General features: G+C 54.8%; 1 protein-coding gene across 2 annotated transcripts; it reads left to right on the top strand.

Annotated features, from left to right (window-relative positions):
• Positions 1 to 5471: 5471 nt before the first annotated feature.
• CDX2 (caudal type homeobox 2) lies at positions 5472 to 11800 on the top strand. 2 transcript variants are annotated; one of them, XM_006098269.2, is made up of 3 exons: positions 5472 to 6378; positions 9558 to 9703; positions 10603 to 11800. In XM_006098269.2, exons 1-3 carry the CDS (start codon positions 5838 to 5840, stop codon positions 10840 to 10842), a joined length of 927 nt encoding a protein of 308 aa, XP_006098331.1. In that variant the 5' UTR covers positions 5472 to 5837; the 3' UTR covers positions 10843 to 11800. The 2 variants fall into 2 exon arrangements, with proteins under 2 accessions (XP_006098331.1, XP_014319382.1); XM_014463896.2 differs by having other exon boundaries at positions 5838 to 6378; positions 9558 to 9699; positions 10603 to 10726.
• Positions 11801 to 12535: the final 735 nt, after the last annotated feature.

The raw sequence follows: 12535 nt of genomic DNA, 5'->3' as shown, positions 1-12535 counted from the left end.
CCCACACACACACACTCAGGAACCACCCGAGCTTGGCTTTCACGTGAACCACGTAACCGGGAACCTGAATGCGGGCTCCTTTCATTACCGGAGGGGGAGGCTTTTTGTGTCTAAATGCTGTCCACTGACACGGATGCGGGAAGAAGGGAAGGAGGGAAAGACAACACAATTTCTTTTCATAACCATTAACTCGTTTTACATCTGACACATGTCCCAGAACAGCCACAGGATATCAGCTTTTGTTACAAAATGAAGAGCTCTTCTCAGAAGTGCGACAAAAGCAGATGGAGATCTTCTTTGGCAATTGGAGAAAAATCTGGGATAGAATTTGTGGAAAATCCACCAACCAATAAACGAATAAACCGCAGCGAGCAGGTGCCTGTTGAAGGGAGAAGTACGGGGAAGTCTGAAATGTCCCCAGAGCAGAAATGGAGTGTCCTGGTGCAGTCGGGGAGTTGGGGTTCCCGGAGTCATGGGAGGCACTGTTTCTGGGGTGGCACCAGCAGCGTGAGGAATAATTAACACAGGCACAGAATTAGAAGTCACCCCATGGCGCACACAAATTATGAAAATTCTATGGCACACGGAAAATATGCTGTCTTGTTTGCTGATCTGACAAAAAATAAGTATAATTTAGATTCATCCACACCAGGAGACTATTGTTGTGTTGGCTGTTGTCGTTTTTAATTTGAAAACCTAAGGGAAACATGCAGTACCCGACTGAGAGGTCCGCGTGTCCTCTTTTAGGCAGGTAGTGCATGTTTCAAAAGTTCTTGCAGCACACGGGTTGAAAAAACGGCGGCACGAGAGCAGCTCATTCACTTTTAGCGACTGGAATCGCTAGATGTGCGATCCTGGCGGAGTCACCTAACCTTTCTGCGTCTCTGATTTCTCTTTGTAGAATGAAGGGCTGCGCAGACAGTAAGCCCCCGCCTCCTCTGTAGGGAGAGTCGTTTTCCAAGGGTTTCGCGGCTCCAGGAGAGCGGGACCTTTCCCTGCTCCCCCTCTTCAGGTCCCATAAAGCCGACTGTGTAGGGCTTCCTAGGAACATATTTTCATATGATAAACAAAGGTCGCCTTAAGCATGAGGCGCTGGGGAGTGAACACATGGTAACTGAAGGCTCTGTGGGAACCTCTAGCTGCTGCTGGCCTGAGAGCCGGGGCTCCCAGCATCAAGGGTTTTCCTCTGGGGTGAGACCCAAGTTCCTCCCTCTTGGGGCTTTAAATGGTTCTCTTGTGCCCATCCATCACACAGAATTAGAGTGCATTATATCATATGCACACAGTGTCCACAGACTGATTTCAGCATAAAGGGAAGAAATGGGCCACCCCACCATTTACTCACATAACTTTCACCCAATGAGCAAAACCAGATTTCTGCTCCCAGATTCTGCCCCCTCTTCTGAGGCTCTTTATTTTCCCAGGTCTCCTGGCTTTGAGAATGTAACTTCACTAGAAGAGCAGGGGAAAGGTGTTGCTTGCCTTGGTTCAGAGTGCTTGGAGAGCGCTAGGCACTGTTTTCCCCTCTGTCTGGCGCACTGGTCCCTGAGTCCACGCCGCCTCCCACACGTTCAGGAGCTTTTGCTCAGGCAGAGAGGACCAGACACTCAGTTTGACTCTGCTGGGCAGGGACAAATCTGCTCCGGGGCAGCTTTGGACAGCTGTGGTCCCTCCTGCTTTTCAGGATGAACACGTTGGGCTCCATGTGGCCTGATGGGGCCAAGCAGGCGGTGGGCGCTGGGGAGACCCCGCAGAGAGGACACTGTGATCCATTTTTTCCAGTGAGGTTAGCTGAGTGGGCTGTAGCAGGCCAGGGTGGAGATGTTGGGGTCAAATCAGCCATTATTGAGCCTTCCTGCGTGTGTGTGTGTGTGTGTGTGTGTGTGTGTGTGTGTGTGTGTGTGTGTGTGTTGGGGGGGGTGTTGCTGATTGAATGCAATGGCTGAGGAACTCCCTAAACTCCAGTGAAGTAGAGATTGAGCCATGTTCCCAACAGCACTATGGATTGCCAAACTGAAAGCTTTATCAGACATTTTCTTCTTTCTTACTCGTCCTTAACTATCCTGGAAACTCAGGCCCCGGCAGGGCAGGGTGAGGGTTTCCTGTGCAGGGGTGGAGAGGGAGTCAGGAAGGGTGCATTATTTGGATGATTTTCTTGATCTTCAGAGGGATTTAGAAAGTAGACGTGCATGGGAAGGTGGGTAGAGAGGGCCTGCCCTGTCTGGGTTACAAGGGTCACGGCCTCCCCAGTTTCCAGGAGCCACAAATATGGGGGAAAGCAGGGTCCCCCAAGGTGGAGCAAACACCGGGGACCTTTGAGCAGGGAGGGAGCCCTGTCAATGATCTGTGGATTCAAGGAGTGTCTCATCTGCTTAGAGAAGCAATCCGCCCCTTCCGGCACCTCCTGCTTCCCATCCCCCTCTGCACCCCTGCCCTTGCCACCGGGTGGAATCCTGGAAGCCCCAACCTTCTCTGAGGAATGTGGAATGGCCTCTACACCGTCAGTAACAAAGAGAAGCCCCTTTGATAACTGAGTTGTGGCTGCCTATGTAGTCTTCCTGACACTTTATTTACCTGGGTCCCTCCTCTCACCCTCTTTTGTCTTTAAAAGCCTGATGTAGCTCTGGCTCCATGGGGCCACCACAGCTCCAGCCCCAGTCCAAGTCCAGCTCCCAGCTTCCCAAATAAGTTGGCCTCTTCCAGAATGATTTGCTGAAGGCTTCTCTGGCGAGGCAGCTGGGGGAGACCAGAGGTACTGGCTGGAAAGGAGCCTTGAGCAATAAGGTTGGGGATGACCTTGCCAGGTGCTTCTCAGTTCAGGCCAAAAGGCTCTGAGGAAACTGCCAGGCACCTTGGGTCTAGAACTGAGAAGCGCTGCTTGGGGCCCTAATGCAGGTCGCACCCCCATTCTCCCAGGGCCACACACCTGCACCCAGAGGCTGGGGGAGCCACCCCATCCACAGCAGGCCTCGGAATAGCCACCTAACAATGACCTGCTAGAGGCCGCTAAGCCATCAGGATAAAGAGATCCAGGCCCTCTTCCCATCAGCCACCTCCACCCCTCTCTGGTTGCTCCTATTGCCTTGCCACTGCAGCACCCGATGGGAGGACAGCCTTAACATGAGAGGGCACATCCACTCTGAGGAGCTTGTCCAAGGACATCCTTATTGGCTTGCCCCTCACCCAACAGCCCAGACCCCAAGCTCATGGGCGGGGCCATGCCACTACTATGGACCCTTTTTTTCCAGGAAGGAAATTAATTAGTTTTCTCAAGCATTTCCTTTCTCCAGCCCTTGAACCCCAAGTGAGTCTCAGGCTTCCCTGTAGTCCGGCCAGTTCTGGGCCTGGCATGACCCCTGGGGCCAGAGCAACTCAGGCCACCCCCAAAGCATCTGGGTGGGCAGGCCAGAGCCCTTTCTCTGGTGCAGAGCACAGAGACACAGCTGGAAAACCAGGACAATTAGCCAGTGGCTTGCAGCCGGGCCATAAAAATGCAGGAAGTGGCCACCACAGGGCAGGGCGGAGGGGATGGCTGTCCCCAATAAAGTGATTGTTACAAAGAATGCTCACATTCCGAAGACACAGGCTCAAGCCTGGGCCTCCGCTGACTTTCAGAGCTTGAGGCCTGGGAGGGGGTGTGGGGACGGAAGGAGGGACTGTGTCTCCAGGAAGAGGAGGAAGATGTTTACTAGATCAAAAGTCCGCAGTGCCCATCACTTAACCTCTCACATTCCTGCCCCATCAGGACTGCAGACACCCTTTCACACGCACACCCCACTCAATGATTTGAGTTTTGTAATGGGGCTTGCAATGTATTTTCTGGAGAGGTCCGATGACTCTCAGCTGTCTGGGCCAGGCTCAGGGGTTCCAGATAGATGACCTACAAGGGCCTCCCACCTCTTGAGTGCTCAGCTTGCTTCCTTAGGCAACACAAAGGACCGGAGGGACTAGCAAGCCGGAGATCCCGAGGCCCTGGACCTCTTTGGGCCTGGCGTCTCTGCACCATGCATTTTGGTGGGTGTCGTCTGTAAAATGAAGAGCATGACAACACCAGCTTTGTTCCGGATCTAGGGAGAAGTGAGGATCAGGGGAGATAAAAGACATTAGAGCTAACAACAACAACCACAACAACAACCACAACAGAAAAGACACTGGAAAGGGCTCCAGAGATGATTAGATGAAGTGACAAATACCAGAAAGCACTTGACAAGGAGCATCAAGTACAGATCTGGAGGAGAGAGGCCAGCACCCTGCCCGTTCCAGAGCCACCCAGTCAGCCTGCCCAGCCCAGCCCAGCCGGCCCTGTGACTCCCAGCCTGGCACTGCCGTCTGGGTTCAGAGAGAAGGCAGACAGCCACCTCAGGCCCACTCCCTATAGTCGCTAAACCGAGAGAAGTGCGCGTGCAGGAGCCAGATCACCTTGGCCTGCACCCCTCTAGGTGCAGATCCCCAGCCAGGCCTGCAGCACAGGTCCCCACAGCCCCTGGCTCCTTGGACACAATGCTTCAAAAACCAAGGAAGATCCTTTCTCAACTCTTCCCCACCCAGAGCTTTTCAGAGGCAGTCATTAGTAACGGGCCAGGGTTGCCTTACCATCCCCTGGAGATGAAAAACAGTTTTCTTCCAAGAACGTTTTATCCACCTTGTAAAGTGCTTTTAGGATCTAGGTACACATTACCAGACAGTCTAGGCTCCCCTTTCCTTGATTTTTAACCAGATGTTTAATTATAATAAACATATAAGTGTAGCTCGTGGAGTTTTCATGAACACACGGTGTAACCAGTACCTCACTCTAGCAACCCCCTCCTGCTCCATTACTGCCCTCCACTAGCTTGATTACTAACTTGGTTTGTAGTTAAGACTTTTGAGTCTTAAGTGTAATTTCTTAAAATTAATTGCTTTAACTTAAATCCCAAATGTTAGATGGACGGGAGATGCAGCCCACAGCTAGGGTCATAATTTATCTCATGCGGAAGGAGGAGCGGTTTCCTTGGGGAAAAAAATAAATGATCAGCGATGACAGTTGTTGGGGGCTCACAGGCGTTCTGGCCACGGCTCAAAGCCGCAAGGAACCTCCGAATCTCTACTTCCTCCGCTCTTCACCTCATGGTTAGGTTAGAAAGGCTGTCATCAAAGCAATGGCGTCCCTTTTCTCTTAGAATAGAAGGAGCATCTTGAACCCCTCTTTTCTGCAAATGATGAACACAGCCCCTTAGCCTCCAAGTTCAGATTCCCATCAAGACAGCTCTTCCCCCCTCTCTTTTGCAAGTTTCTTGATTTCATTCTTTGAACCTGTGATTGGAGGTTAAAGTGCACTGGGTTGGAAGGAGGAAGCTCTTAACAATAAAGGTTTGAATATTTAGCTGTGATCGAGTCGCCGCCTTCTCAAGAGCTGCCCCCCACCCCTTATCTTTTAAAATGCAAATCATATTTTGGGGGTTGTGCGCAGGGTGCGCGCTGCGCCTCGAAGCCTCCAGCCATTGGTGTCTGTGTCATTACTAATAGAGTCCTGTAAACACTCGTTAATCACGTAAGGCCTTTGGCCCCAGGCTCCGCACGCCAGCCAGTGGCGAGTCTTCCCCGCCTCTGCAGCCCGGTGGAAAGGAGGTGGGAGGAAAGAAGGAAGAAAGGGAGGGAGGGAGGGTGGAGACAGGCCAGTGGGAGGGACCGCCTTAGAGGCAGAAGCGCCGCGAGGAGCCAGCGAAGCACCGCGGGCTGGGGCGCAGCCACCCGCGGCTCCTGGCGTCCCCTTGCCCTCGCCCTTTCGCTCCCTGCGGCAGCCCCCAGCGTCCGTCCCCAGGCAGCATGGTGAGGTTGGCTGTCGGGCCCTCGCCACCATGTACGTGAGCTACCTCCTGGACAAGGACGTGAGCATGTACCCCAGCTCCGTGCGCCACTCTGGCGGCCTCAACCTGGCCCCGCAGAACTTCGTCAGTGCCCCCCAGTACCCGGACTACGGCGGCTATCATGTGGCCGCGGCGGCCGCGGCGGCCGCGAACTTGGACAATGCGCAATCCCCGGGGCCGTCCTGGTCCGCAGCCTACGGCGCCCCACTCCGGGAGGACTGGAACGGGTACGCGCCGGGGGGCGCCGCGGTGGCAGCCAACGCCGTGGCGCACGGCCTCAACGGGGGCTCGCCGGCCGCCGCCATGGGCTACAGCAGCCCCACCGACTACCACCCGCACCACCATCCGCACCACCACCCGCACCACCCGCCCGCTGCGCCTTCCTGTGCTTCGGGATTGCTGCAGACTCTCAACCCTGGCCCTCCCGGGCCCGCCGCCACCGCTGCCACTGAGCAGTTGTCCCCCGGTGGCCAGAGGCGGAACCTGTGCGAGTGGATGCGGAAGCCGGCGCAGCCGTCCCTCGGAAGCCAAGGTAAGCGCGGCGCACCCGGCGCGAAGGCGCCCTGGGAGGTGCGGACCCGCACCGGCTGCTGGGCGGGCCGCGTGTCCCGTGCGCACCCGGGTGTCGGGGGCTGTTGGGGTTCCGCGCCAGGAAGGAGGGTCCGGGTGACAACATCAGGAAGCCCGGCCCCTCAGGGTTTCCCTAGCCCCAGCCCCTAGGCTGGAGGGGGTCGGGAGTGAGTATTTTGGTTGCACACCCCGGCTCAGTTTCGGGGAGAAGCACGGCTGTACCAAGTGGGTCGCGTCCTCCCCACTTGCTGCCTCCGCTCGCACTCGGTGCGCAGCTCCCAGTCACCTGGAAGAGGGAGTCCCCAACTCTGCCGGCAGGACTCTGGACCCTCTCTCCACGCCCTCCTTCCGCCTCCGACTACTCAGGAGAGAGGTGGCTTGGGCGGCCAGGCGGGCGCCCTGTGGGTCCAGGGCTAGCCTTTCGGGCAACTCAAGGGATCGGAGCTGCAGCAAGTCGGAGAGGTTCTGTGTCTGGAAAGGAGGTGTTGACTTATGAACTAAGGGGGCGCGCCCTGGGCTTTGAACTTTTGATCTGCAAAAGGGTTATTTCAATCTGAAGCAGGAAGGCAAGAAACCGCAGAAGGGAGGAGAAACCGTGGTGCGGATTTAGTGTCTGCTCCAGACAGGAATCGTTTGTTCCGAATCGAGAGTCTAGGTGTGTGTGTGTGTGTGTGTGTGTGTGTGTGTGTGTGTGTCTGCGCGCGCGCGCGACAGATGCTTGCTCAGGAGCTGTTCCTGCAAAGGTTCTAGGTTTGCCGGACTGTGGGCCTCATTGATTCCAGGGCTGCCACTTACAGTGTCGGGAAGTGTGTTGGGGAGAGTCCTGTTGGCATCTCCTTTTTATTCCATGAGATCTTCCCAGCCCTCTGCACTTCCGCCTTTTTCTCTTCCCTCCTTTCTGCCTCAGCCAGGCCGCAAGCAGGTTATGGTCACTTCGCAGAAGTTTATAGCCAATTACAGCCGTATACATCAGAGCAGCCGTCGGGGGCTGTCTCTGGGCATCGGTTTCTGTGTCACTGGGCACATGCCAGGATCGTTTGGTGGGAAATGTGGCCGCCCAGGGAGAAGCCACAGGACCGGCCCGGAGGCTTGGTTCCTTCCCCTAGAGGGGGCGCCCTGGTCGGAAAGAGTGCGCTCCCAAAGGCTTTCTTTACAGAGCCTGCCAGGGCGCAACAAGGCGGGGACCCGACAGCCTGGGGGGGGGGGGGGGGGTCTGGCGGGTCCCGAGAGAGCGTAGAGCGGAGGGAGAGGGAGGGGAGACACAGGAGCCCAGGCCGAGGGGTCAGCAGATGAGAGCCGCTGTGAAGTCCCGCGCCAAGGTGGTAAGGCCGCCGCGGGCGCCGGGCGCCCTTGTGATGTTAATGTGGGGAGGCCGCGGCCCGCGGGCCGGAGCCCGGCTCCTCTGCTGAGCGTCATCTGTCAAGGGGCGAGGGGGAGGTACTCAGCCCGGCCCGCTTTGATATACACCTTCCCAGCCTTGCCATTGTCTCTTTTAGGGCCCGGAAAGAGGGTGGTGACTTTCGCAGTCAATAATGAATTCTGGCAAGTCCCTCTCATCTCTCCCCTCTGCCAGTGCCCTCCTTAGTTCCCAGGGGGTGCGGGGCGCCTCCAAGGCCCTTGGGCGCGGGCCGCAGAGCGCCAAGCGGCCTGGTCACCGCGTTTACCGGCCCGGCCGCGGTATTCAGCACCCGAGCACCTCAAGGCGAGTGTCTCTACTAGGGAGCTGGGCTCGGAGGACTCCTTTGCGCCCCGCTCCCCAGCCCTGGAGGTGTGTTTCGTAGCTCCAACCTGACTTCAGTGCCAGCCGCGCCCCTACTCTCTGCCTAACCTAGTCTGTTTCTCAGTTTCCTCGTCTGTGAAAAGGGGCGACTACCTGTGAGGCGGTAACGCGTGGGAATGCGCCCGCCTCTTGGCAGGCCCTGGAGACGTGTTAGTTCTCTTCACTCTTTTCGGTGGCGCGGGGTCGGGGCCGCTGCGCCCATTCAAATGCGCCTGCCGGGCGGTGTTTATGTTAATGCGCCTGGCGGGGAGGGGGATGAAAGCTGGGGCCGCCATTTGCTCAGTAGTGGTAATTCAAACAGAATGCGGTTGTTATTAAGGCATTGAAAGGGCTTTTCTTTGATAAGATCGCCTTGTCCGGCATTGTTTGCGACTGTGTTCCGCTTTCAGCGGCTTAGGGGAGCTCCCTCTGATCCAGCCTGTATCTTCCCAGGGAGCTTTTGTTATGGTTTGCAAAGGGTTTTACCTGAACAAAGTCGGCCTGCGGGGCATTAAACACCTCGGAGTAGCTCCCAGACCTTTTAGATCTTTCGGTGGGACTGGGCACTGGGCAGCTGAGCCAGTTCTGCGTCCAGAAGACCCCGGCCTGGCCATGGCTCTGCGAGGGTTGACCCAGGACAGGACAGGCAGGCGCGGCGGAGACACCAGGCTCTGGTCTGCTCCAATTGCCGAGGCACCATTTGTCAAGGCTCTTCCGTAAAACAATCAATCCCAGGTTTAATATGTTGACTTACCCAGTGAGTACAGATCCCTGGTCGGGATAACTCTGCAGGGTTTGCGGCAGATAGAAATGGGGGATTGAAACACAGAGTGGAAAATGCCCCACCGGGTTTCCCCAGGTTTATATATATATATAGTCCCCAGTGGGCGGGCTTTCTGCTTGCCAGACCCCAGCTCAGAATTCCTGCAGAGGGGCCTAGTGCTGGGGGGTGGTGGCTTGAGGAAACCCAATGCATACTCACAATCCCAGCTGTTTTTAGGGTGGGCTTTCATCTCTGGTTGGCCTGAAAATGTGAATATTCCCGGGACTCTGGGTACCCTGCCCTGTTCTCTTTCCCTTTGGGCCTAGCCAGCTCCAGTACCACATTTGGTTCACCAAAATGGTGGTTGGCTTCTGCTTTCTTCTGTGTGTAGAGGTTTTAGGTTTTTTTTAATTTTTAAAAACCACTTAACCCCAAGGTTAGTTTAGCTGCCCTGCAGGCCCCCCCCACTCTGTTGGGGAGGGTCTTGTCGGACTGGCAGGACAACCCCTGGCCCCCCTGGGTGGTGAGGAAGAGAAATGGCCCTTGGGTTAGAGAGGTTTGTCATTACCCATGACTGATGGGCCCTGTAGTTCTCAGCTCTGACTTCTTTTTCCTCCAGTGAAAACCAGGACGAAAGACAAATACCGGGTGGTGTACACGGACCATCAGCGGCTGGAGCTGGAGAAGGAGTTTCACTACAGTCGTTACATCACCATCCGGAGGAAAGCCGAGCTGGCCGCCACCCTGGGGCTGTCGGAGAGGCAGGTGCGAACTGCCCTTCTCCCTCCTGACCTGGTCACTGCCCGAGGGAGGGGTTTTCCTGTGGGGGATTTAGAAGCTAGGCTGCTGCATCCACCAGTTCTGTGGGCAGCGTAAAGTAGCAGGATGGAAAGCATTTTCCTTCTGAATGCTAAAAAAAATATTAAAAAGGCTCCTTCCACCTGTGGTCTTTTTGGATGATGTTGAATATTTCTATTTGTTTGGGGGAGGGGGGTGGTGTCTGGGAGAAAAAAAACCAGTATTAGTTTAATCCAGAATTCTATTCGGGTCAATGAATAAAGACTTAAAGACCTATTCTCTTTGGGCCCAGCACTGTGCCTGGAAAAAATTAATAGACCCCCAGTCCCCGCCCATTAAAACTAAAGGGGTGAGACTTGGCTCACAAACTCTCTATATAATCTAGAAAAAAACAGGCCACATTCACAGCCAGGAAGCTCACATTAAATCTCATTCTCCACCCCAAGGTGAAGACTATTACTTTTTAAGTTAGCTTTGAGAGGCTAAAGGTTGTCATCTGAAGTCCATCTAGCCCTGGCTTCCTGTTGCTTGTTACAGAAAGGGCCTGTGGTTTCTGTGTTTCTTGGGTCTGAGGCTCTGAGCTTTTCCAGTAAAGTTGCAGATAAAGGTTCCTTTGGAAAGAAACCTGGGGGAAAAGGTGTGTGTGGGTGAGGCACTTCTCTCAGGATGCTGAGTTGGGCTTGAGAGGGGCTCCCTGGGCAGTTATGGAGAAATCCCAAGAAAGGCTGAGATAGGGTTTGGGGTCCTTCCTGAGAGAGGGCACTTCTTTATTGATGCTAGTGCTGATACCGGCTCTCCCCCTCTCCCCCCCCCCCTCACATTCTCTTCTTTACCATCTTCTGTTTTCCCCACCTGTCCATTTCCAGGTTAAAATTTGGTTTCAGAACCGCAGAGCGAAGGAAAGGAAAATCAACAAGAAGAAATTGCAGCAGCAGCAGCAGCCTCCACCACCTACAGCCCAGCCTCCCCAGCCGCAGCCAGGTCCTCTGAGAAGTGTCCCGGAGCCCCTGAGTCCTGTGTCTTCCCTGCAAGGCTCCGTGCCAGGCTCTGTCACTGGGGTTCTGGGGCCAACTGGGGGGGTGTTGAACCCCACTGTCACCCAGTGACCTACAGTGGCCTGCAGCAGCAGAGCAATTCCAGGCTGAGCCACGAGGAGCATGGACTCTGCTCGAATCCTCAGGAGAGACCCCTCCCCTCCCACCACAATGTACACCAACTTATCCAGCTCTCAGAGGAAAAATGGGGCCAGGAGCAAATACAAGTGGGGTCAAAGGCCTCAAGGAAGACACTGTCCCAGAATTTGACTTTTTTCGGCCTGACTCTTTCTGCCAGTGAGGAGACAGAAATGATGACCACCGGGACTTCACGTGGTACTGGCAGAAGCATTGTCTCGACTGGCTAAACAGACCAGGCTTTCAGCCCCTCCTCTCCAGTTCTTTACCTCCAAAATCTGCAGGAGGCACCTCTGGTTGGAACTGAGGGGAGAAAGGGACGCAGGGGGACGCCAGTGCGTGGAGCCAAGATGGCTACTGCCTACTCACTGTCATCCAAGGACCAGCTGGCCCCTCCAGCTTCAAGGGCAGGCAAGGTTTACACTGCAGGAGTCAGAGGCAGCTAAGATAGAGACCTGAACCGACCACAGACTGCAGAACCCCCAGGTCTTTGTCTTTCTTCTCTTCCCTCTCCAGACCAGGAAAGGCTTGGCTGGTGTTTGTGTGGTGAATGGTGTGAGGGGTGGTTTGGGACTCCAGGCCTGACGGGGCCCCGGAGCTGGGCCTTGTTTAGAAAGCCTGTCACCAGAGCTTCTCTGGGCTGAATGTATGTCGGTGCTATAAATGCCAGAGCCGACCTGGACTTCCTGTCATTTTCACAATCTTGGGGCTGACGAAGAAAGGGAGTTGTTGTTGCTGCTGTTTGAGTTGTTGGTCTGTGTAACATCCAAGCCAGTCTTTAAAAAGCCTCTGGATCCATGGGGAGAGAAGTGACATGGTGAAGGGAAGTGGGGGTATTTGAACACAGTTGAATTTTTTCTATAAAGAAAAAAAGATAAATGAGCTTTTCAGATTTCAGATTCTGTATTTATTGTCTTCAGATTTTGTCAAGAATTATTATTTTTTTAAAAAAGAAAGGAACATCTTCTCTACTTGCCAAGGAGAATTAGCAAAGTCAGGGAGAGGGTGGAGAAGGTTATCTGGACAACCTCATTTTACCCCAGAGCGTTAGAAGCCAGAGAGAGCAGGTTCTGAGACCTTCCCTGCCCCCAAGCTTGAGCAACTCGTGGTTCTCCTGGGGGTGCCTCTGGGCAAAATGCACATCTGAATGGGCCGCTGCTGAATGGGCCGCTGCTTCCTAGCTGCGGTGAGTTTTGGGGGCGAGGCCTCAGAGAGCCCCTCATGGCTCTCATCAGATTCACACCAAGGCAATTGCAAACATTCCCTTCACCAGTGATTCCCTTCTTCCTAGGAAAGCTCCACAATCCAGCCAGTGAAACCTGAGCACTAAGCAAAAAAAAAGTTTATTTTCTGTTTTCCCAAGAAGTATTTCCATGAATACAGTTTGTGAATCCTCGGGCATTGATGGGAGCCCTTTCTGCCACCACCCCTTGCCCTGTCCCGCGCAGCTTCCCCCCTCTCCCGCCCCTCCCCCCACCTGTCCCATAAACAAGAATTCAAGAACCAGTATAAGAAGATCCTTTTAGTGACGGTTGCTTGTTATTCGGCTGATTCGCTGGGGACCTGACTGCTGTTCTTGAGGTTCTTGGTCCCAGAAACCGCCGAGGTGGGCGCTCTGCGCATGGCT

This window comes from Myotis lucifugus, unplaced genomic scaffold (assembly GCF_000147115.1).
Source record: "Myotis lucifugus unplaced genomic scaffold, Myoluc2.0 scaffold_227, whole genome shotgun sequence".
Lineage (NCBI taxonomy): Eukaryota > Metazoa > Chordata > Mammalia > Chiroptera > Vespertilionidae > Myotis > Myotis lucifugus.
Note: the sequence above shows the minus strand (reverse complement) of the source record. Positions and strands in the feature narration are given on the sequence as shown.

Coding starts and splice junctions, on each gene's coding strand:
- CDX2 (XM_006098269.2), top strand. CDS start 5,838: ATGTACGTGAGCTACCTCCTGGACAAGGACGTGAGCATGTACCCCAGC. Junction 6,379..9,557: donor GCCGTCCCTCGGAAGCCAAG/GTAAGCGCGGCG, acceptor TTTTTCCTCCAG/TGAAAACCAGGACGAAAGAC. Junction 9,704..10,602: donor TGGGGCTGTCGGAGAGGCAG/GTGCGAACTGCC, acceptor GTCCATTTCCAG/GTTAAAATTTGGTTTCAGAA.